The sequence below is a fragment of the Camarhynchus parvulus genome, chromosome 1A (genome assembly GCF_901933205.1).
Source record: "Camarhynchus parvulus chromosome 1A, STF_HiC, whole genome shotgun sequence".
NCBI classification, from domain to species: domain Eukaryota; kingdom Metazoa; phylum Chordata; class Aves; order Passeriformes; family Thraupidae; genus Camarhynchus; species Camarhynchus parvulus.
In genome coordinates this window covers 41,301,619-41,325,370 of record NC_044586.1, presented here as the reverse complement: position 1 = coordinate 41,325,370, position 23,752 = coordinate 41,301,619, and the positions used below count along the sequence as shown (strand labels likewise).

Below are 23,752 nucleotides of genomic sequence, written 5' to 3'. Positions count from 1 at the left end.
ACTAGGAATACTCTGGCTGGAGAAACTGTGTTATAATAATCAGTGAAACTGAACAAGGTAATATATCCATGGCAAATTTCCTTTGGAGCTGGTGTATAATGAAGACAAATTTTCATTACTAAGAAAGCCAAAGGGTGGGCAGGTTACAAGTAGAACATACAAAAATACTCTTTCAAGGTAACTGTATAAAAAGCTAGCAAACTATTAGGTCAGCAAGGAGAAGGGGAGGAGCAGAAAATATTGTAGTTAAAAAATGTTTTAATTTTTCCAGTATATGCTTGGTTTTTCTCCTTTGTTTTTAAATGAATAATTAATTTAATAATAAAAATAGTGTACAGAAAAATGCATTGCTATTCTTTATCCAGCATATTTAGCTCTCCTTATTTGGAGAACTGTTTAACCAGCTGCCATGTTCACTCGAGACCACTAGAAGGTGCTCCTCTGTTGAAAGATAATTATTTCTGTCTGAATTGCTGTTAAAAGCTAATTTTCTTCAGATAACTGTGGTTCTGGCCAATTGTTTACACAGACTGTAATTGCAGCCACTACCCCTGCTATAAACCAGCTGGACCTCATCTGCTATAACCATTATCACAGCATGAAAATAACAGATCTGTTATCATTCATTCTCTGATAAATCAAAATCCCATCTGAGCAGAACTCTAGTTATTTCTGCTGGAAGGTGAGACATGGAAATTGTGGTGGAACTAGCAAACCACACATTATGTAAAGTTAGGAATCACAGAATCATTTAGGTTGGAAAAGACTTTTATGATAATTGAGTCCAACCATACACCTAACACGACTAAAACCCATTCCTGGAGTAAATTAAAGCAGAATGCATCCCTGATGAGAGTTTGTACACTTGTCTGAAGTCTGAAGGAGAGTCCAACATAACAAGCAAACAAACAAAAACAAATAAACAAAAAAGCAAAACAAACAAAAAAGCCCGAACAAAACCACAACAAACATACAAACAGTCACTTGTTAGAAGTCCAACTGCTAAATGTAAGACTGGTCCAAGTCTGGCAGAATAATAATCAGCCTTCCTGTGTGAGATCTGTGCAGATTGCTGCACATACTAATTCTGACATAGGATTGGATTAACTGATTGTATCCTTTTCTGGTACTCAGACAGGTGTTGATCTGGATGCATATACAGGTGCATCCTGTGTATAGCTTACAGAAAAGCAGTTTTCCCTGAGTCTGGAAAGGCTCAGGTCTGTGTGCATACCCCTGTACTCCACTGTGAGCTAAAGAACATCTTTTTTGTCACAGGAACGTGCTTCCTCTTGGTCCCACAAAGCAAATTCTCCAGTTTTTGCCCTGGAAACACAGACAGGCTCAGTAATGGGGTGCCTGTTTGTCCAATGTGAGATCTAGTCACAGTGTCCATAAGAGACAGCAGAGTTGCAAATATTTATTGAAGACAAAAAATAAACCTCATGGTTAATCTGCTTTGTTTTCTGACTCAAAATTCTTTATAAATGTTTATTTTAAAGGCCTGTGTAGTAGATAAGCAATTCTATTTACTATTAAAAATAAGCTTGTGAATTGGCTTCAGGAGAAAAGAACAAATAGTGTAGAGAAACCCTGATTATTTTGACAAGTTGTTGCAGAGCATCAGTGAAGTGGTATTGAAGAACAGCGATTTCAGCACTTCCCTTCAGAGTTCAGCATCAACATTACACAGGCTATAAATACTGCTATGTTTCTTTTATCTGCTATGAGGTTTGGATTCCAAAGAATTCAAAGAAGGAAAATGTAGTTTCTGGAAGAGTGACATATATGATGCTTAAACATTTTAGCTCTAAAATTAAAAAAATAAGGAGGATAATGAAATTGCTTTCATAGGTTTGGCAGTTAAAAAATGCTAAAAATTCTAAAAGAATAAAGAGCGCAAAAATATAATTAAATACTTACATGCCTTTTAACTAACTTTTCTTTTTTTTTTTTAATTCTGCAGTGAGGCCATTTAAAAAGATTATTATATTTCCTGTTAGTTTTGTAACCTGAGATTGGGTCACATAGAATTAAAAAATCTCACGAACAAATGCGTTAGCATTTTCTGTTGCTAATGCAGGGTTTTCAGTTACTTCCCCACTAAAAAATGTTCTAAAACATTACAGGAAATCAATATCTATTTTTACAGGTTTCCTTTTATCTGCATCAGCACAATTGTCTAAACCTGAAGTAATAAAATCAGTAATAGTAAAGTCTAAAATTAAAATTGTGGTCTAAATCTCTATAATGGAAATTGAGAGGCACAGAAAAATTCAGAATTAAGCCTGCCTACACACTAATTCTGGCACAGCTTTGGGCCTTTCCAGATTATCTGCATTTTACAACTCTTCCAAATCAGCAACTTGAAGTATTGCTTCTAGGTAGTAGCAATGACATGAATGTAAAGCAGAGATGTGGTGCCTTCAGGACCCCCTGCAAGGTTTGATATGGCAGATGGCACTGACCATCACCACCCAGATCTCTCTTGCCTTTGGGTAATCCATTTAGTAAAGAAAGTGTCAGCTCTTTCCTTTCAGCAGCAAAAGTCCATCCTCCTCTTCTTGTTTTGGCATTAAAAGATGAATGTGCATTCTTTTGAACAATTCTTTTCTTCTTTGAGAAATACTAAGAAATCTTTAAAGGCTATGTGGCATTTCTAAAATGGCATTTCTTTCTCTAAGGAAGGCAGAGTGCTGTGCATTTCACCTGTGTGCACTCACCTGCACTCTCTAGTTCAGATTAGGCCCTTGAGACCACCAAAACCAGGTAAGATGGGCTGCACAAGAAGCCCAGTGGAAAGACATCTGGCTACAGACATCAGTCTTCTGACCAGCGTTGGCTGAACTGGTGGGAAACCCGAGATCCTAAACCTGAGATCCTAAGCTCCCTTCATCTTGGCACACAGTGTTCTGTGTGAGGACATCAGTTTTCCAGCTGGGTCAGTAGCTGAGACCTTGACTGTTACCTTTTGTGACATTAGGCTGCATTTTACCTTAGACTGCAGAAGCTGAGAGCTGCAGTGCTCCCTGATTAGGGTTCACCTTTCCCAGCTGGAGGAAGCCCCATCTGTGCTGAGTCATGTGAACTGGAAGGGACCAAGCTGGTAAGTGCCAAGCTGAAGTCCTGAAAAGAGAACTTGGGAGGGCTGTAGGTTTGATAGATCCCTGCAGGAAACCAGCACATCCCATCATCTCTTGATTGCAGGCTCCAGGGAGACTTGGCCCCTCAGAGTCTTGGGTGTCTCTCTAAAGCAGGAGCAGAGAAGTTACATTTCTTTACGAGGCAGATGATGGACTTAGTCGTATCACCTGCCTCTGCTGTGGTTCCTCCAGCTGTAGAATCAGTCTAGGCATATTTTTTCTCGTGTCTAAAGAGAGTTGATTTCCACAGATTAAAGCAATGTACAGTAGTGAAGTATTTTAATAGCATTGTGGTATTGTTATAGTTTTTTGCCAAGTGAGGTGATTCTGAGGCATGGCAAAGAAAAACTTTGATACCAGAATACACTCATTTATCGAAGAGAAAACCAAACTTTAAGGAACATCTGAACATTTTTATTTTAACAAGTAAAGTATTACAAAGAGAAATAGAGAATATAAAGATGCTTTTCTTAGCAACTTTGGGAAATTTGTAGCAAAATTTATCTCTTCAATGTAGAGATTTTTGGTTTAACAAGTTTTGCTTACAAAACCATGCTGAATGTATAATAGTAAGTGAGAAAGTTGTTTCTCTGACAATAGCTGAGCACGTACTTAAAAGGTCAAATCTTTCAGGCCATGGTCTCTCTTGTCTTCATTGAGTGCATTATGAAGATGTTAGAATATCTAGATAAGATACACAAAAGCTACCTAGACCCTGCAGTCTGTTTTGTAGGCTAATACATTATTACAATATACTATAAAGTGTTCAAACTCATAATAGTTAGGTATTTAACTGGATACCATGTCCTCAGATTTAATCCAAAGATCAGTGAGAAACCAATATAGCAACATATTTTTCGTAGTAGAAGATGTTTACTTTGGCTCTTGGCTGTTTAGTTTATTGTTCCCTTATTGTAGCAAAATGGAATAAACATATAATTTTATTTGTTTATGTCATTCTATCCAGGTAATATTATAATAAAACATTTTAGGAGCATGTATTTCAAAGTAAAATTACAAGCAAGTAAATATGAACAGATGTCTAGTGCCTTTTAACTCTTACTTTGCAGAAAACCTTTGGTTTCAATCAGGGCAACATGAGCATTAGATCAGCCTAGTTGAACAAAAATGCTTTTAAAAAGTGTTCAATTGATTATATAACCATTTATAATCAGGAAAACAAATGTCTAGAACCCTTATCAGCTACTAGAGTATATTCACTGCTGAGTATCATGAGAAACAGGAATATCTTGAGGTGAGAAATGGAAGGATCTCTTTAAAGATTATGCGGTACTTTTGGACTCAGCATGTTGCATGAGATGTCCAGGCTGGGAGAACAGCCAGCAGAGGCACTGTGGCGCAGATGTGTTTTGTAGCACTGCCCTTATCTGCTTTTTTTCCTTCTGTTCTTCATTATTCAGGGTTGGTTGAGACTAATTTTTCTAGAAGCATGAGGTTGTTACTTCTCTTTTTTTCCCCCCTTTTTCTCTTATGTGTGTGAGCACCCTGGGACCTCTGTTATAGCTGGCTGTATTGATAGATCATTATTGAGCTTTATGGAACTTGTGGACACAGACAATGGAGGCAAGCAGACATGGAGGCATCTTTCCAATAGACAGTTATATTAAAAAAAACAAAGAATATTTTTCTTCTAAAGTAAGAAAAATTGAAATATTAAGAATTATCAAAGGAAAGAAGCAGTACTTAGAATGAAGTAAGTACACATAGGCATGTAATTTTCCTGTGATATTTTGTGAGTGTAATAGTACACCCCAACAGTTGTAAAGTGTTTCATATTGTCAGAACTAGATTATTTTCTTATCATTAAAAAAAAATCTAGATTTTTTATTCATATATTTAGTCAATAGAATTGAAACAGAACAAGAACAAGAGACATTGAATACCCATGTGGAATAGAATAATTTTATAATGCATACAAAGAGAAAATTATATTACAACAGTGGGAATGAAAGAATTAAGACTGTACAAAGTATATTAAAATCTATTTCATCATCAGTAACTTTGAAAGTAAAGTTCATGTGCTCACTGATACATGGGCTTTCATAATTACCAAGGTAATGTGTGGAACTTGGCACAAAAACAAGTCAGCAGGTGGCTGATTACTGGAACATGATTATTTTGCCCATACAGTGTGATGAAAGAACACATATTTAATGACTCTTGAAGGTGGATGTTCTGATGACTGTTGTGCTGGCTGAATGACTAAAATGTATTGTAGTCTTAATTATCTTGGACTGTCCTGAAACTGTGATGCTAAGGCCTCAAAGGAACAGGAGAAGAAGCGTTTTGTGTAGTGGCATCTCTTACCCTTCTTGCAGTTCAGCCACATTTTCATTTCAGAGCTTTTTCCAGTGCAGATTTCTGTCTTTTGAGGAGTTCAGAGTTCGTGGCAGAGCATGGGCTCCCCTGAAGCAGAGCACTAATAGCAAACAACTGCAGTTGCCTGGGTTTGGAGGGAACCCCTGCTGCCTGGGAGAAGGCTTAGCACAGCTCTCTAATCCATGCTTGTTTGTTTCATGAGCAGAACTGTGGCTCTGACTATCCTCAGGGACTTTATCTTACTATTTATTTTTTGTTTGTTTGTTTTTGGAAACGTGCTGCACTTTCCTGGGTTAATGAGCTTCCACTGCCAGTGGAACTCTAGAGCAAGCAGCATTAAAATGAAGTACTTGTAGAAAGCTTTCTGCAAATGCTCAAGCAGTTCAGCTGTAAGCATTCTGACAGTTATTAATTGCACAATCACAATCACGGCAGCACTTACAAACTGATGAAGAAATAATTAACAGAAATTGTAAGGAGTCTCCTCAATACTGTCTGCTCTTAATCTTGCTGTATTTTTCTCTCCCAGAATTAAAGGAGCTACTTAAAACTTTTAATCATTTTTTTATTCCATGTTGCATGTACATACAGATAGAAGTATTATTTCACAATAAATTAGGGTATGACAACAATATTTAAAATGACAATTCTGTAAAGCTAGGAGCTGCTAGTATTTCTTGTCATGTTAAGTTTTACTCTGCATTTCTGTGTATTCTTGCTTATTCGAGAGATATCTGTACAATATGGGAGACCAAATATAAAAAATATTTGAATCATCAGAAATAGGTCTGATGACACAAAGCCACATAAGCATCTGGAAATACAAGTCTTTGTACACTGGAGTTTAAGTCATTGTTCTCAGGGACAGAGTGATGTCCCTTACCCTTCCTGTCAGACAACAGCAGTACTGGCATTTGGGATGACATTTTATACTTTTAATTCTTTCATAGAACGTCTTATTTGCTATTGTAAAAATGATTGGGTCAAGGCAACTGTTGATGCTGCAGATGATCTCTGTGACTTTGTAAATGGCAGTTAATGTGCTCATGTTCCCACAGGGTGGTTGACAATTAATTCTGTAAATTAGTATCACCATCATCATGACATGGTAAGGTATGAAAGAAACAGCAAACACAACCATAGCAGCTGAAATCAGTAAGAGAGGCCTAACAAGTCTGTTCCTTCTTTGCTGGCGTTTGCTGAATTGCAGTAAAGCTTTGAGAGTCAACATATAGCATGTAAAGATGACTGTGGCTGGAATTAGGAATCTCAATATAATTTTGGAGAGTGTGAATGGCACAGCAAATTGTATAGGTTCTTCAGTGCTATCCAGGTGATTCGTGATGATGTGATGTCTTCTAGCTGCAACTGTGTAGTAAATCTCAGGCCCTGATGCAATCGCTATGAAGATCCAAACCCCAATGGTGCAAAACACGGCCTTTTCTTTGTCCCACCATGTCAATGAGCTGATGGGATGAACAGCACCTATGTATCTGTCAAAACTGATGAGTGTCAGGAAATACACACTTCCATAGATATTAATACTAAAAAATAGTCCTATGATCTGATAAAACACTTGACTGAAATAGATAGCAAACTTCTGGATATTATAATATACTGAAAAAGGTGCCACGAGAGTCCAAGTAAAGTCACACAGTGCCAAATTAAAGAGAAATATGGTATTGGTAGTCCATGTCTTCATGCAGTAAACATAGTGTCGTAGTGCAAGTATATTGCCTAGAAATCCTGTTAATAAAGTCAAAAGGCACACCAGAATCAGCAAATAACAGTACCACTCCAGCTTAGGATTTCTGTTGCAAATGAAAATCATGCATGTGCCATTCATCATCTGTCCACGGGGTACGCCTGAAGGGAAAAGAGGGACCAACAGCCTTTAAAATAAAACCAGAGTTGGATACATTGCATTTAAAATTCAAAAATAATAAGTTAAATTCAGTGTTTGAACTGACAAAAGAATTCAGAACACAGTATAATGTACAAACTCTCTCCTCTATCTGAAGGAAATGTGAACTCCAAGTAGGTAACACAGCTTACTCTACAACACCCACACAAGCAGATCTTCATGAACTTATATGGGAAGCTTTATGTACTTTTCTCTCTGCTATTTACTGTAGTGTACGATGGATGTGAGAAAAAAAGTGTGCACTGTCAAGTGAGAGCAGTGTCACTTGGCCACTAATCAATCTTTGGAAAAAGCAGAGGAGGTGACAGAAGGACAGTAATTGCCCATGCTCATTCCATCATTGCTTTGATTGCCTTGAGCATCCATATGGGGCCTAGGGGCAAGCTTCATGTGGGCAGCTGTGCACTGAGCTGTGACTGAGATCACAAAACAGCATCAAAACAAATGAGGATGAAGTTCTGCTTTTAGTGAAGGCCACAGAAACTTTTCAATCTAAAGGGCTAGACAAAGTGCTTTTTTTTGACCTTTTTCTTTGATTTTCTTCTGGAAATATTTGTCCCAGGATTAAAAGCTTGTCCTTTGGTAGCGTTAGAGAATTTTCTTTTAATCTAACTTTATGGCCTACTTTGTATCAATTCCCATTATGAAATATGTGGAATATAGACCTGCAGTATATTTTTCAAAGCAAGTTTTTATTGCTTATTAAGTCTTATGCTTAATTCTAATGATTTTTTTTCCTAACAAAACCAAAGGCTGGAATATTCTGTCAGAATGAGCTGTCACCAATTGCAGTTTGTTATGTTTCTAGAAAATTTCCAAACGATGCCAGACTATGAGGTCTGTCCAAGTAGAAGCTTTTTATGAGGATCATCCAAACAGCAATTTATAGATCAGAGTCCACTACAGTGCTTGCTAGGATGACAGAATAAAATTTTCAGAAAGGACCTTTTCAGAATGTTATTGACTCATTGAAAATTTTGAAACATCTTCAACCATTGAGTTGGCAATAGTGGATTTTTTTTCCTAAGGTAATGCTTTGCTTTCATGTCAAGCTTAATACGTCAAGACTTTTCCAAAGGTATGTTCACATACATGGGTCAAACTATAACAAACGGAAGCTGCAGTGAAGACCTGCTAAATAAAGACTGCATTATTGTGCTTTGCAAATTTATGGTCCACTTAGTTACCTGACAAAAAGCTGGTTTAGACTGTATTCAACAAAATTAGGAAGGAAAATGGTTTTCTAGAAGCTCAGCAACAAAGGCAGTCAAATGACTTTCCAGGAAATGATGTAGATAGAAAACCATCTGTTCTACTCATAGTGTATTTCACAGGTGGGGAAAGTTTGTTCTATAAATGTATTTTTTAAAGTATTGAAGCACTGGACTTTAACCTAAGGTAGCTATACTTTCCCTGCTCCTTAGCCTTTGTGAATATAAAAAATATTACGCAAACTGTGTAATTGTTTTCTTCTGACATTTATAAGATATCCCTGTAAATTCTTTAAAATGTGAAAGATAGATAGTTAAGTAATGTTTTCTCATGATATGTTCAATTTAAAGTAGTTTGAATAGGTATAGGAAATTTATATTTTCCTAAAACCCTCTTGGCTAGAGTTTGTGTGTTCTTGGAATTAAATTGCATTTCCTACCTCTCTGCCTTCCTTTTCAGTACTTACAAATGGCAGTATAGGTAAGTCCTAAACTGGCTACAAATAGTATGGCCATAGCTGCACCAGGGAGTTGTAATGCCAGGTTCCTGATCTTATTGAGCTTCTGGCCAAGGGCTATAGTTAGGTCTAGATGGAGGGAGGCAAACAGCTGTGCCACCTGCTCTGCTTTGCTCCAAACTGGCAGATAAAGTCTGAATGTGCAGCCTTGTGACTGTGTTAAAGCAGTCACAGACTTGAACAAAACTAAATCCCCAATCTTCATCGCCTTCAGTTTGCTGGGCTGCACTTAGGGCTGAGCTGTGTGAAGCTGGTTTTGTAGCTCAAGAGATTGGAGCTGCCCAGCTGTGTAAGGTGCATTTGGAGCTCAGAGAGTCATTAGAAAATATGTCTGTTTGTGTAGGCATTTCCCACATGTCTGCCTTGGGATTCCTGTTTGAATTTTCTAAAATGTTTTTGCTGTGTCCTGTTAATTCTTTGTATTGTAGTAGACCTTAGAGACCATAATAAGACTTGGTTCTTGAAGCTCTGCTTTGCAACTGAAGTGAGTGACTTTGAGGGTGGACACAGAGGAACAGATGGAGAGATAAAAAGAACCTTTCCTGAGGTAACTTAATAGTTTTACCACCAGCTTGGTGCTATTTCAGGATCTTCTGGAATAGAAGAATTTAGGATCTCTTGGAAATTAGAAGAATTTAAAGCCTATATAATCACAGATGCAATCTGACTGCGTGCAGGAAGACAGGCAGCATGCCCTGCTCTATGCTGAAGCCACTGAAGCTACCCTGATGTCCAGAAGATATGTGCTGTAATAATTTTCAGAAGTGACATTTTTTTATATGAGACAATAGCAAGTTTTCTATCTACTGTCTTACCACCAACAGCATAAATAAAGCTACAGGATATGACTAGATTGTCTTCACAGTTTGAATCCAAAATTTTGCATCTGTATTTTAAGAAAACTTTATTTTTCTGAACATTACAGCATTCACTCTTAAGTCCATGTATTCTTAAGCAAAGCCAGCCAACACACATACACGTATTGTACTGGGGCAGAATGAGCAACAGCACCATGGCATTATAGTGTGCATGTGTTGTTGTTACTACTGGCTAAAATCAGACTTTCCAAACTTTGATGAAAGTAGAATTGGTTTTCCAGGTTGAAAAATACTTCCCATTTATTGAGGTTAATTTTTCAGTTGAACAGTTTCAGTCATAGATGAAGATGACCTGGAGCACTAAGTAGGCAGAAAGAGCAATCCCTTGATGGTGCACCCAGAATTAAAGGAATACACCAGATTCAATGAAGAGCCTTTGTAATATTAGAATGTTACAAATATGCCCAGGAAATGGCTGAAGTTTATGGTTTCCATCACTCATAATTAGGACAATAAAACATGCTAAATGCATGGGTAAGAACTTACTGTTTCTCTTACTTCTGCTTCTGCAGTTTAATGAGTGAAACCGTCTTATGGGATGTGGATCTAAAGATACTGGAAAAACTTTAGTTTTTTAAAAAGTGACCTGTTTGACTCAATTTTTTGTATCTTCTATTGAGTTGTCTTTTCTCTTGGACTGGCAAAAAAATACTGGTTGGTTACTGCCTGGTTTGTGGCAGGACCCTAAACGCTGACATCTCTGCTACCCTGTGTTCCCCTAGAACTGTTAATGTGCTCTCCAAAGTCTTGGAGCAGATAAAAATATCTGTTTCCAGTAAGAAATTGTATTTTGAGGAAACTTCTGGTGGAGCTAGAAACATTATGTTAGGACAATCTTGATTTTTGTATGTAGTTAATTCACAGTTTATCACACAGTGGTGGTCATTCATATGGCATTTAACTTGCATTTGCAAAGGTCCATTAGGCTTAACACATTTATTTGGGTTTTTTAAGTGTATAATTTTTTATTAGTAAATATATCCTAATAATCATGTTCTTCTCTGTCATACCTGTTGGAATTTATTTTACATTTTTAACAAGTTCATAATGAGCAATTTTTCCCTGGAGTAAAAAAACAAAACCCAAAACAAAAAAAACCCAACCCCCCCAAAAAAAAACAACCCACAAACCAAAAAAAAGAAAGTTAAGATGAATCAAAAGCTTATTTTGTGTCATATTATTCCTCATCTACTCTCTTTTCCCCTTGCTACTTTTTGTTTGCTATTCTTTATGGTAAAAGCCCTAATTTTACATGAACTTTTATTTTTCTGGAATTACTCCGAGAATTTTGTTGAACTGTTTTGAATTATATTTTAATCTAGTCTACAAGTCTATTCCAGTTACTAGATAGATTTTCCAAATTTCTGACCATTCACACCCCATAATATTTCTGTTCTGTGTGTTTTCAAAGTGTAACATTTTAGCTCATTTTATAAAAAAAAGAATTTTACAGAATCATAGTTTTTGTTATAAAAATAATAAGCATTATTTGCAATTTTTAGTGTAACAACTTACCTGTTAGGCAATCATCTGATCACCCATTTTTATTTCAACTGAACTGATGTGAAAGGATGTATAAAACAATGTGAGCATTATGTGGATCATTTAACATATTTTAGTTTCAGTGCATTTAGCATGTTATACTTACTGGTACAGTGGGAGCAATAAGTTACAGCTGTGACATTTGTGTGCAAGAAGATTGTGCTAATATTCAAGTTCTTTCATTTTTACATGTCAGTGTTGTGATTAAAGTACTCTTTCTTTCATTAAAAAATTATGTTGATAAACCCTGCTTGAGAGTTAATGAAGTCGCATATTGCAAACACAAGCTACAGTAGAAGAAAAGTTAAAGTGGAAGAATTTGCCTACTGAAGACAGTATTTATGAAAATATTATTTTAAGAATATGATATTTATACATATTAGTAGGTATTAATCAGTGTGTAGTAACTAAATAGGAAAAAACATCACTTTGGAGGGTACAGGTGCAATGAATATTTATTAAATCTTTCCTCTTACCTGGTTTAGAAAAGTTGGAGTTATCTGTTTTACAGAAGTCTAGATTCCAGGCTGTGTTCTTTCTCTCCATTAGTCTGGACCTCCTAAAATCGCAACTCTGTTTTGCGAGTACTGCTTATTATCCAAGGTGTTGGTAGTGTTCCATATGCAATGGCAGCTGTTCAGAGAGCAGGTATCCAACTGCAAGGGAAATTTCTTTTATCATTAAGCCCCTCCTCTCAGTAAGTCAAGATAATACGCCATTGCCATAGCAGCCTCAGCTTGCTCTTTAGGGAAGGACAGATGTATGGGACATCCTCAGTCTAGCCAGGCCTGGGGCTGTCATGGTTTCCAGCAGTGAAAATGTAGAAGGTACAGGGGTTTGGGGCATGTATATGTGTGTTTGCACTTTCCCTTTCTTCGCCTTTCTTCACTCACAGAAACCTTGTTGCTACCCTACTACTGGGCTGGTCTGTGGACCTGTGTTGCTCTTGTCCCATTGTAGAGCTTCATTCACCTCTCTTCTATGTACCTGTTACTTCTCCTGCCTCATGGTTCCCACATCATTGCAAAGTCTCAGCTTTCTCAAAGAACTCTCATCCTCCAGGTGCTTAATCCAGAGTTCACATCCTACCTCTTCAGCCCATAGCCCATGTCTGCTCCAGATCCTCAAGTCTTCCTCCCCAAACCTGCCTCTCCATCTTCAGCAGCAAATACCAGTCCTGGAATCTTCCTGTCTGTCTGAATGAGCATTTCAATTTTTTTGTTATTTTCTTCTGCTTTATAGCTTCCATCTGTGTCTAGCCCTAATCAATGCTAAATGTGGACTTAGTAGTTCAACAACCAGCTGAGAGAAATTGCCTCCATCCCAGACCATTTCACATCTCAGTCTGCTGTATCACTTCTCTAGACACTTTCTGTCCAGCTCCTGTTCTGTTTACTTCTGTTCTCCCCGTTTTCCCATCTTCTAGTGCCAGACTGCTCTGTCTCCTTGGTAGATGCTGTCCTTCACCTTGATGCTTGAATTATCCCTTGTCTTCCTTTACTGCCTCTCGGCTTCTGCTGTGGCACTCTCAGCCTGGCAGAAGCAAATTCCCATCTCTTGTGCTGGTGGGGTTTTCAATAGTCTAAACAATTCTCTAAAGGTAAGAGATGACAGAGAAGAAAACGCTAGCCCAGGAAAAATATGTTTGCAGCAAAAAAATATCATAAAAGTTTCACCTAACACCAGTGGCAAGAGTAAGCAGAGCTTCTTTTCCAGTGGCAAGACACACCAGTATTCTTTGAAAGGTATTCTTTGCAGAATAAAGTATAATACCATATCATATGATTAAAGTGATTAGGTCTAAGAAAAACATACAGTACAAGATTGTACACAGACTCATAATTTGATTACCAAATTAAATTAGGAAGGCAAATAATATTTGTCAGTGGACATACCTCAAATACTCCACACTATCTTAGACATGAATAGTTGTCTTGGACATGAAAAAGGAAAATTATGTATGAACCAGTAACCTTTTTAAGCACATGAAATGCATTGTTATGGTCTGTGGTCTTTCTCATCGTTTCTTAAACATACTGATATTAACAAGTTATTGTTGCATTTTTCCCCCCCTTTGGATTGCAAGTAAGTTGTCATTTTGTAGCAATATCTGTTCATGCTGAACTACAGAAGGGTACTTCATCTGCATGATGCTAAGTACGTCCTCCTCACACACAGTGCCATAATTTGCTATAGGAAGAAATACAGTTTAGTAGTTTATTTTGGTTTTGTTATGGTATAAACATGTATTTACTGACTGACTAAAATACACCTTCTCATAATTTTTGTACCATAGGTCAGTTGCTCCGTCTGAAAATGTTTCGAGAGGACCATGGGTCTTGGATGACGATGTTCTTCAGTACCATCCTCTTCCTCTTCATATTTTCTCACATTTATAACCTGTTCCTCATTATGGCAGGGAATATGAGGTAGGTTCCAGAGTTTATTTTTGTTTCTTTTGCTCTAGAATATACTTTACTGTAAACTTTTTTATTCCTCTGCTTTCTGAATTTAGGTAGAATAGTAATTTAATTGGTTAATTAGCCCAGAGGATTAAAGTGTTAGTTATTAAAAATTGAGTCCTAGACTAATGTTAGACACTGTTAAATCATAGCACTAATGAATATTATGTATTTTTTTAAAAAAAATTTAAATTGTAGCTAAACAAATTTGATTTGAAGTTAGGGCTGAGTGGTTTACGAGTTTAACCATTACCATTGTGCCCGGGGAGGAAGTTTAAAGTAGCTGAAAAATCTAAATTTGAGGAAGCTCATGGATATTAAATGGGTAGTATAGTTCTGTTTTGGTTATGTACAATAATATTTGCTGATCCAGTTTGTTTACAATATTCTTAATTTTTTTCCCCATCAGGTGCTCTGACAGAGCAAAATTGTGTTTGGCTGAGAGATGAACAGCCATCTATTATATGTGGATTATTTTAAATGAACCTCTATATATTCATTTTCTGTCTTAAGACCTGCTTACTCCTATTATGTCAACACTTTCATGTGTCAATTTTCCTGAGAAAATCTATATTTGTACATATCTAATATGTACAAAATGAGTTCACTGGACAAAAAACCCACAGCAATGTTGTTTATGAAAAGTAAGATAGCATCTAAAGATTCCCAGCAAGGAATAAGAAATCCAAAGAACTTATGAGTTGAAGAACAGTGCAAGTAATTAAATGCCTTGTTCCTAGCAGAATATCAGAGCCATACCAACCGACTGATGATGAATAATGGGCTGTGGTGTGGTGTGTTACAGATCTTAAGCATGTCAACAAAAATGCGCAGTGCTCAAAGTCCTGTAAACAATGTGACATAAAGCAAAAGGTGAGTAGGAGGCAGACTGCCTGTCACTGAATGAGCATAAGCACAGACCAGCTGGGATGATCATGAGATTGTGACATGAAGACTGAATGTATTGGTTTGAGGCAGGCAGGTAAAGCAGCAGATTCATTGACTGTTTTATGAAACAATCACAGTAATGACGTGATAAATATGAACACTCAATAACAGGTGGGCTAATTAGGAGGAGGAGGTGGGGAGCATTGCAGGTTTCTGACTTCCCTATTTACATAGTCATACTATTATTGGTATCATGTTAAGATTTATATTTGGTCTTTCTAATGTTCCATAAACTAAAACCAGCTAGCTGTTAGACAAAGCATTAAGAATCTTGAAAGCCTGACTCATGTCTGGAAATCAGATTTCATTTGTCCGTCCTCATTCCTGCTTCCTGTCTCTGTTACAAGCTTCTGTTAGCTGCTCTGAAGAGATTGGGTGGCCATCAGCTTCCACACCCATGGAAATAGGCACAGCCAAGTTCTAAAATAGCTGTGTCAGACAATGTGCCCTCTTGCTTTCTGTGGGGTGAAGCCTCTCCTTTCCTGGAGCTTATGCCCCAGCTCTGGATGTGTTGTGATTCTTTTCGGAGGTTCACCATAATGTCCTCATGGAATTGCATGGCTCTTTCCAAAGGGGGCTGAGGGCTCGTTACAGACATGTTGGCTCTCCATTCTAGCAAGAAAGCATGTGGAGCAAACAGTTTCAGTCTCAAACAACAGAAATAATCAGTACAACAGAGCTCTTGGATCAGTCCTCTCAAAGCTGGGTAGAACGATGTGTAGTACTTTTGAAAAGCGGGTTTCTACAACGAATGTCATCAAACCCAACTGCTGCATGTTGCCCTAATGAAGTGTTTCAAGGAGTGCATTTTTTTTCCCTGAGTAAATGTAATCCTTATGAAAGCTATTTGCTTCATGGTTTGTACTTCTGTGCAAAAGAACAGCTCTGTCTAAATCTTTTACCACAGTGCCTTGCTGAAATGATTGTCACCAGAGAGCCTGGTTTCCAAGGTCAGAGTTTGCCTGCATGAAGGTTATGGTGTTTGTGCAGAGAAACTGACCTTTGAGCCTGTGGGCTCCTAGGAAACACAGGCATCCCAGATTACACATCGTTCAATACAAGGGCTATGAAACCCTTCCTGTCTACAAGACTAAGTGAAAAACGTTCTTGTTTTCTGTCTTTTTTTTTTTTCCTTGCAAAGTCTCTGGATCACCTTTTGCTGGGTTCTGGCACCAGAAGGATTCTGACAAATTTCTTTATGTCAGATGTTTGGTCTCATCAATGAAAATCCCTTTCTGGCACACAAGTAGGAAAGTCATACATCCTGCATTATGCCAGCATGGATAACTGCAGCAAAAGCCCTTTTGAGGGCTCAAGAAACCTGTGATTGAAAGCTCTGTCATATAACCATAGCTAAAAAAGGTACATTTTACGGTTGCCAAAATTTGGGGTTTTTTAGAAAGTATTTTTTAAAGACACTTCTCATGTGTCTTGGTGCAGCAAACCCAAAAAAGTGTAAATATATCTCTTAAAAAATGTAGCAGAAGGGACTTGAATTTGCAGGGAAGAGCACAAGCTGAATATTGTGTTCAGTTCTGGGCCCCTCACTACGAGACAGACATTGAGGTGCCAGAGCATGGCCAGAGAAGGGCAATGAGGCTGATGAAGGGAGTCATAAGAGAAGGGGCTCAGGGTGCTGGGGTTTGTGTATTCTGTAATAAAGGAGACTTAGGGGATGCCCTGTCATCATCTACAATGACCTGAAAGGAAGCTGTAGCGAGGTGGGGTCCATCTCTTCTCCCAGGCATCTACTGATAGTATGAGAGGGAACGGCCTCAAATTGTGCCAGAGTGGTGTGTGTTGGATATTGGGAAAAAAAAAACTTCCCAGAAAGGGTCGTTGAGCATTGAAGCAGACTGTCCAGGCAAGTGGTGGAATCACAGTCTCTGGAAGTGTTCAAAAGTGGTGTGGCTCTTGGGGATATGTTTTAGTGGTAAATACACTGGTTCTCAGTAGACAGTTGGATTTGATGACCGTGGAGGTCTTTTCCAGTGTTAACAATTCTATAATTATGTGAACGAGTTGCTGGTATTTGAATTACGTTGTACAGCTGTCTGCTGGGTGAAAGCATGACTATTTCAAATAAAAATCTTGTGACCAATTGGAATGTGTCTTTTTAAATTTAAAGTCACTATTAGTTTTTTTGTCAGTGATGTTTCCTTTTAGGTACTTCATGGTGTAGGGCACTGATCGACTATACGTAAGGTCACTGTTCTTGTAGTGAGAACTGAATACTGGTGACTATATTTGTTATCAAAATACCATTGAATACTTTTTTAAAAAGTGAGGGACTTGGGTGTTCATTTATTATCTTGGGTCATTTAGATTCTTGAAATAAAGCAGTGATTTTGAGCTGTGTAACAGATGAGCAACATGGCTTATTTATTAAAGGCTGTATTTGAGACATAAATGAAAGGAGGAAACTTTTATTTTTTCTGCGTCAAAAAGTGTCTTGCGGCAAGGCCACGTGGTGGCAGCAAAGGGCATAGTTTAAGAAGCTAAATCCCCTGAAAGGATATGGGGATCCTCACTATCAAACTTTTTTTCTGGGTCTTTCTGTGCCACAGGCAAATTCAGAGCAAATTCAAATTTATTGTTTCTTTCTTCAAAGGAATTTCAGGTCTGGAAATGTCCAGGGACTGTCCCATATTTTTGTCATTTATATGTGACTTTTGTACCCTTGGCATACTGAGGTATTCCAAGTCTGTACCTACCTACCTCACACTGAAGTTTTCTCAACTGTATTGCTTTAAGTAGAGAATATATCACCAAAAGAAAATCCATTTTCTGCTTTGGGTGCCTGCATCAGTAAATAATGCTTTGCTGTTTAACATTGCAACACAGTGATGTACTTTCATATGATGTCCAAAAATCAAAGTTGTGACTCTTGTGTCACAAATGTCAGCTGTCTTGTCTTAGATGAAGAAATTTTCATTTGTCCAAAGGATGTTTAGGTGCATCATTATTCAACACTGCAAAGGGTCACTGAAATAACAGACACAAACCCATTTTCTCTTTAGCTGCAACTTGTCACATCACTGTAGCAATAATACAAATTGTTGAGATTGTCTTCTTTGAGCATTCCATGTGTCAGGAGAGGGTTTGGTGTGAATTTATTACCTGTGCTGTCAAAGGCTTTGGTTATTCTTATTACGCACATATTTTTGGTGTAGTTTTATCTTCTCCTACTGCTCATTTCCTTTGCAGAAAAAGTCTGAAATTTCAATACATTTTACAGTACTTGCAGAAATTCCTTAAGAATAGCAATGCAACTTCAATTAATTTTAGTTAGAGTGATTTAGTGGATTTGGACCCAATTACAATCTGCATCTGACAAATGCCTGTACAGAGACCTTGCATTTTTTTGACAGGCTGAAACAAGGAAACATTGGTCTATTTAATAGCCACAATAATAGCTTTCTATTAAATACTTTACCAATACTTTACCCTTATCCAACTTAGTTACTGCTTCTTTTCCTTTTCCCCCAAGATACAGATAATTTTGTCTCTGGAAATGTGTATTTATTCAAAGCTTTAAAGCTACATGTTGTTCAGGATTCTGTGCTTTAGTTTGTTTGATTGCTCATTAGAGTCAAGGATTAGTTATCATTAGCATAATTTTACAACAAGGTTTAGGGACAACGAAGATTTGGTCTGTTTTCCTTACCATGGTTACTATTCTACAGAACTGTGAGGCCCACAGTGGACCTATATTAGGCCTCCAGTATACTTTCATAGCTCTGTCTACCTGACCATATGTTTTCTGGGCTTTCTTTTGATATGTCCTCTGTGTATATTTGGTATAGCTGCGTATTTATAGTCATGCTCAGTATTTGGCAAAGATTATAGTGTTATACTGTGAGTTTCAGAAATTTCAAGCTTTTGTGAACTGCTGGAAGGAAAGGTTCCAAATCTGTAAGGCCTCTATGCTGCTCTCAGGCATTAATCCTTTGGGGTCATCATTCTTTCTCAAAATGTAAGTGGAAAACAGGAACACTCTTAGAATATTTGTAGCTTCTAAACAGCAAAAACTGTGACATGTTTACATTATGTAAAAGTACATAGAGGCAGAAAGTTTATTATTTCTTATTGTATTATGGTTATACAAATTATGGATACAAAATATTGTTCTAAGAATGCAGTGTGTAAGAGGTTACAAATTAGCCTTTTTATTGCAGGTTTTCCTCCCAGCTGGCATCCTAAGGCACAGGTGTCTAGTGAGATCACAGCAGCAATAGATACTGTATTTTCCAAGTCACTGTGATTGGAAAGTGTCTTGAGCCAGGATTAGTACTTGAAAATCAAAGTAATTGAAAATTCCAAGCTAGTTTGTGGTGTTTCAACCTTTATAGCTAAACTTACTCCCAAAGAAAACTTACTGGTCAAAAAGCTAAACTTACTTACTGGTCAAAAAGTACCTCTCCATGTGATAAATCTGCCATGTTGCCTCTGTCTCCTGCAAAGTACACTTGTCATGGTTTGACACTGGCACAATGCCAGTGCCCCATGAAAATATACTTCCCTGGTGTTTGCTGTGAGATGTGACCAGGAAATAAGCAAAGCAGGCCTCTACCTTAGGAAAAAAAAAGTTTATTAACTAAACTACAAAAGGAAAACAAACCACACACACACACACACACGCACACACACACACCTGGAAAATGAAAACTCCACAAAAAGCATTTCCTCCTCCCCCCCACCACATTCCCAATACATCTTCCAAATTTCAACTCTCCATCCATCACCCTGTAAATACTCAATTTCAGTCCATCAAGAGGAGAGGAGTCCTTCTTGGGGCCATGGTGACCTCTTCCTTGCATGCCCAGCCCTCTCACCACTGGACAAGGAACAGAGCTGCTTCAAGGGTTATCCTTTTAAGGGTGCTTTGACCAGTTCCAAAAAAAAGCACAGTTTTCTCTCATCTTGGGACCTCTTGTCCCCCCCATACTTGTCTACCCCCTGGGGCCGGGGGGTCTCCAAAACTGAACCCTCTCAGTTCTGAGCCATCGCCTCCCCCCTGCATGCAGCCTCTGTGTCGCGAGGAAGCACGGTTCTGTCCATGGCTGTACCAAAAAGAGTCCAGCAACCAGCTACTCCATCATCTCTTTCCGGCCTCTTCTTTACTCTCCCAGCCTCACTCACTGCTCCAACTGTCATTCACTTGCTCATTTCTTCTTTATCATCCACTCCATCTCCCCTCCGGGAAAGGTCCAAATGCTCTGTGAGGTCTTCATCGTCCAGAAAGGGGTTAACAAACTTCTGCACGCGGCCCCCTCCTTCTTCACAGGCTGATATCACTTCAAGGCCACAGGCCCGTACCAGCTTTCTCCCTCTCGTCTTCTGGCTGGGGGGGGGGCTGCCCAAATCTTCTCGGGGCCTCTCTCCCTCTGTCTCTCCTGGGGGGCTGCCCAACGCCTCCTGGTGCCCCCACCACCCTTCCATCCTGAGGGGTCAGGCCTACCTCTGCCGGGCCGCAGATTTTCCCCTCCCCTGCCCAGCTCGAAGCCGGGCAGGGGAGGCCTTGCCTCTTTGCTGGCCGGAAATCAAAGAGGGAGCCCAAGGGAGTGCTCTGCTTCTAACCCCTGTGTTCTCAGAGGCGCATCCACCCTCAGTGGCCAAGCCTGGTGTCAATTTAGAATCTGAACACCTATTGGCCTCTGGCCACTCCATTCCCAGAAAACCTGCTTCCTGTAAACCCACGACATTACAAGATGATAATTCTGAAAACCGAAACCTTTTAATGACCAAGAACCTCATTCTCCAAACCACACTCTCTGTAGAGAAAGGGCAAGGGAGGTCTTGCACATCACAAAACAGTTGGCATAGAATCATCACAGATCCCAGGGAGGGTGGTATCCCAGGACACCAAAGAGCTCTCTTGTCCATAGAACTATCCCAGGACTACCTGCAGGTTGTTGGTATCAAAGGCTGCCAAAACTCCTGTGGCATAATTGTCTCTCTCATAATGCAGGTCAGTCAGGGTGAGAACAATGTTAATCTCTTGGATAGAATAACTGAATTGATAGGAATTTGTGGAGAACACCAAACAGTAAGAAAAAAAATCAAAGTCAAATTATTTTCCTGTAAACTCTTTTAGATAGCTTACAGGCAAAGGCCAAACCACAGAATCTCAAGTGACACATACCCGTTTTGGAAGGAGTTCTTTGTCAAGATACAGGCAGAGGACACGGCTTGGGAGTAAAGTACTTGTCATGTGGCTGACTGAATTAGTCTCAGTAGTACCTAAACACTTGTAGGTGTTTAGGTAAGAATTATGGTTGCAGCACTGTTGTAAACCCCCTTCCTCTAAGAGCTTTTTTCCTATTGCCCAAAATCAATGACTCTGGTTCCAAGAAGGTTGTCACTAAAAAGAGATGCTAGAGGGAAGAACTGCAAGTGCTGAGCACAGCCAGACCTATTAGCTATGAGCAGCAAGCACAGAGGATGCTGGAGGCTGTGCTGGGAGAAGCATGGGAGAGACAAAGGCATGTCCAGCACCAGAGGGTTCTTTCTCAAACCCAAGACAGAGGGACAAGTAGCTATAGCAGGAGCTATAGCATTGCTGCTGTGTTCATTTCTTGTTTTCTTCTTCCATGACACACACGAGTTGAGTTCCCTGAAGACTGAAAAATACTTTTCTCTAGCCCAGATTATTGAGTTCTAAGGAGAAGAACAGTCTGTGGAACAAGTTAGTGGCTTGCCCTGCGTTTGCAGCTCATGAGCTGAGGCCACATATCTGTGGGTAATATCTCTGTGTAGAAGATCCAAAGATACCTCCTGAGGCCTGTTAGGGAATAGTCCTTTTGGAATGGTCTGGGTAAAGCATAGTTTCCTCTTGTCTAGGCTATCATGTTTTTAGGTCATCTCACCTTGAACTAGAAAAGCTGTAAAGCTGCAATCTGCACTTCTAAGAGGTTTTTCCTTTGCCAGGGAAACCTAAAATTGAGGTTTATCTTCTGAGAGACCTACTGCCAATTTCCTTTAGCTGAGGAGCTGGTCCATTACTGTATTGTTTGCTTTTAGCTTACAGGAGAACATTGAGATAAACAGTGTTTCAAAAATAGAAATTTAATAATGAAAACTTCCACTGAAATCAGTTTTTTAAGAAGAAAAGTCTTCTTGACACTTTTTATCCTTCTTAGTTTTGGCTGAAAACCCTGAAGATACCAAGCACCTGGAATAGAAAATTCTGTAGCCCAGCTGCCGCCCTAGTGAGACATTTGCTTGCTCTAGGTACTGCTGCTGTATTCTCCTTTTTTCATCAGAGCAGAGCTGGGGAGAAGTGCCCCCTGTCCCCAGCATGCCTGCCAGCAGCTAGGTGGGTGGTGGCAGCAGATGGGAGGCAGCCTGTTTTCCCTCTTAGGCTGATGGAGGGCAGGCTGCAGCTGGGATGGAGGCTGCTGAGCAGGAAAGCCATGGCAGGGAAGGGAAAGAATTGGGAAGTGCAGGAAGAAATTTTGCAGGTGTTTGGTGTCCCCTTGGCAGCAGCAGCTGCAGCACTGATGGGATTCACCAGATTTGGCCCCCGTGGTGCTTTCAGCTCCCATGGGTGACACAGGATGATGGACTCTGCCCTTCCTGCACTCCTGGGTGCATCAGCTGCATTGTGTTTGCAGGTGACTGCTTGTGTGAATTAAATTGAGCATTTGAGGTAATTCTTGCCAGATTATGGCCATAATGCCGTAAATTAACCTGCTCTTGCTAGAGAGGGCAATTTGAAGTATCTGTTTTTTTCGCCGTTTAGTAGTACGGGGAAAATGGAAGAAAATAGAAAAACAGGTCTGCTTTCTGAAAAAATATGATTTAAGCTTTTTAAAAACATTTAAAATTGAAGTCCCTCCCAAAAGTACGTGCATTTGTATGACACATTTTATTGTCTTCTTGAAAAATTACTGCACAGACATTTTTATATAAATGTCTGAATTTAGCAAGTAATAATGCATGTCTCCCTATTGCTTTATCTGATGGTGAAACCATCAATCACCCTAAAAACACAACTGTAACAAAGATAAGTAGTCAATTTTAAAAATATTTACCTGCACTTTTCAGCAATTGCTTGTTTTCTAGGTCTTCTTAAAGAGAATCTCTAAGTGTGATGTAAATAAAACAGTGCTTTAGTGATTAACTTGCATGGTTAATGCAGGTTGTTTTTAAAGCAGGGTATCACTTGTAGGTGACACCTCTTCATTAATATGTTCATACCTCTACAAATCAGCAGACTAAAAAATGTGCTTGTACATAGGAAATTATAAATGTTTGATGCCAATTAAAAATGGACTATCTTTTTTCCAAACTAGAAAATGTGGTGGGTTTTTTTCACCCAGGCTTATGAATTCTAACATTTTGTTTGTAAAAGGGAAGCTACAAACAGTTTTTGAGTGTCTAGAAAAGGCTCAGGTATATTCCAATGAGAGAAATACATTAAAAATATCTGAGTGTTTTAATGTCCACAAATGACATGGACTGATTGGAAATAGTTACCAGATTGTAAAGGGCACAGATTAAGGTGGTAGAGCAATACTGTAACTCATTCCTGCTACTTGCATTATTTTATCTGAAACTTACCTAGGTTAATCTAAAATGAAACTAGCAGTGTTTTCACTATGGAATTGGACTTGAATCCTCAGTCTTCTCTTAGCAATAGTCATAGTATGGAAAAACCTTAATACTAGGCCTCCAACAGGAAAAAAGACAGTAAAAATGTGGAGGGACGAGAAATTTTCAAGATTTGATAAAGAAAATTTGATCTACAAAAGTACTCAGGGCCTTAAAGGCTTTCTTGCTTT

General features: G+C 38.7%; 2 protein-coding genes across 2 annotated transcripts in view; one reads left to right on the top strand and one right to left on the bottom strand.

The window, feature by feature from the left end:
- TMEM117 (transmembrane protein 117) overlaps positions 1-23,752 on the top strand; it is a 180,248-nt gene that overhangs the window by 12,055 nt on the left and 144,441 nt on the right. The window contains exon 3 of the mRNA XM_030960265.1: positions 13,853-13,985. Coding sequence (XP_030816125.1) covers positions 13,853-13,985 — 133 coding nt within the window. The remainder of the gene's footprint in view (positions 1-13,852; positions 13,986-23,752) is intronic.
- On the bottom strand, positions 6,328-12,102 carry LOC115910267 (P2Y purinoceptor 1-like). Its single transcript, XM_030960266.1, has 2 exons — positions 12,033-12,102; positions 6,328-7,349 (listed from the first exon to the last, which is right to left on the bottom strand). Exons 1-2 carry the CDS (start codon positions 12,100-12,102, stop codon positions 6,328-6,330), a joined length of 1,092 nt encoding a protein of 363 aa, XP_030816126.1.

What these genes read in the sequence shown, in the direction of transcription:
- LOC115910267 (XM_030960266.1), bottom strand. Translation starts at nt 12,102, where the DNA reads ATGGAGAGAAAGAACACAGCCTGGAATCTAGACTTCTGTAAAACAGAT. An exon ending in CTCCAACTTTTCTAAACCAG is followed by an intron (nt 7,350 to 12,032) that starts GTAAGAGGAAAG and finishes TTTTCCCTTCAG; the next exon opens with GCGTACCCCGTGGACAGATG.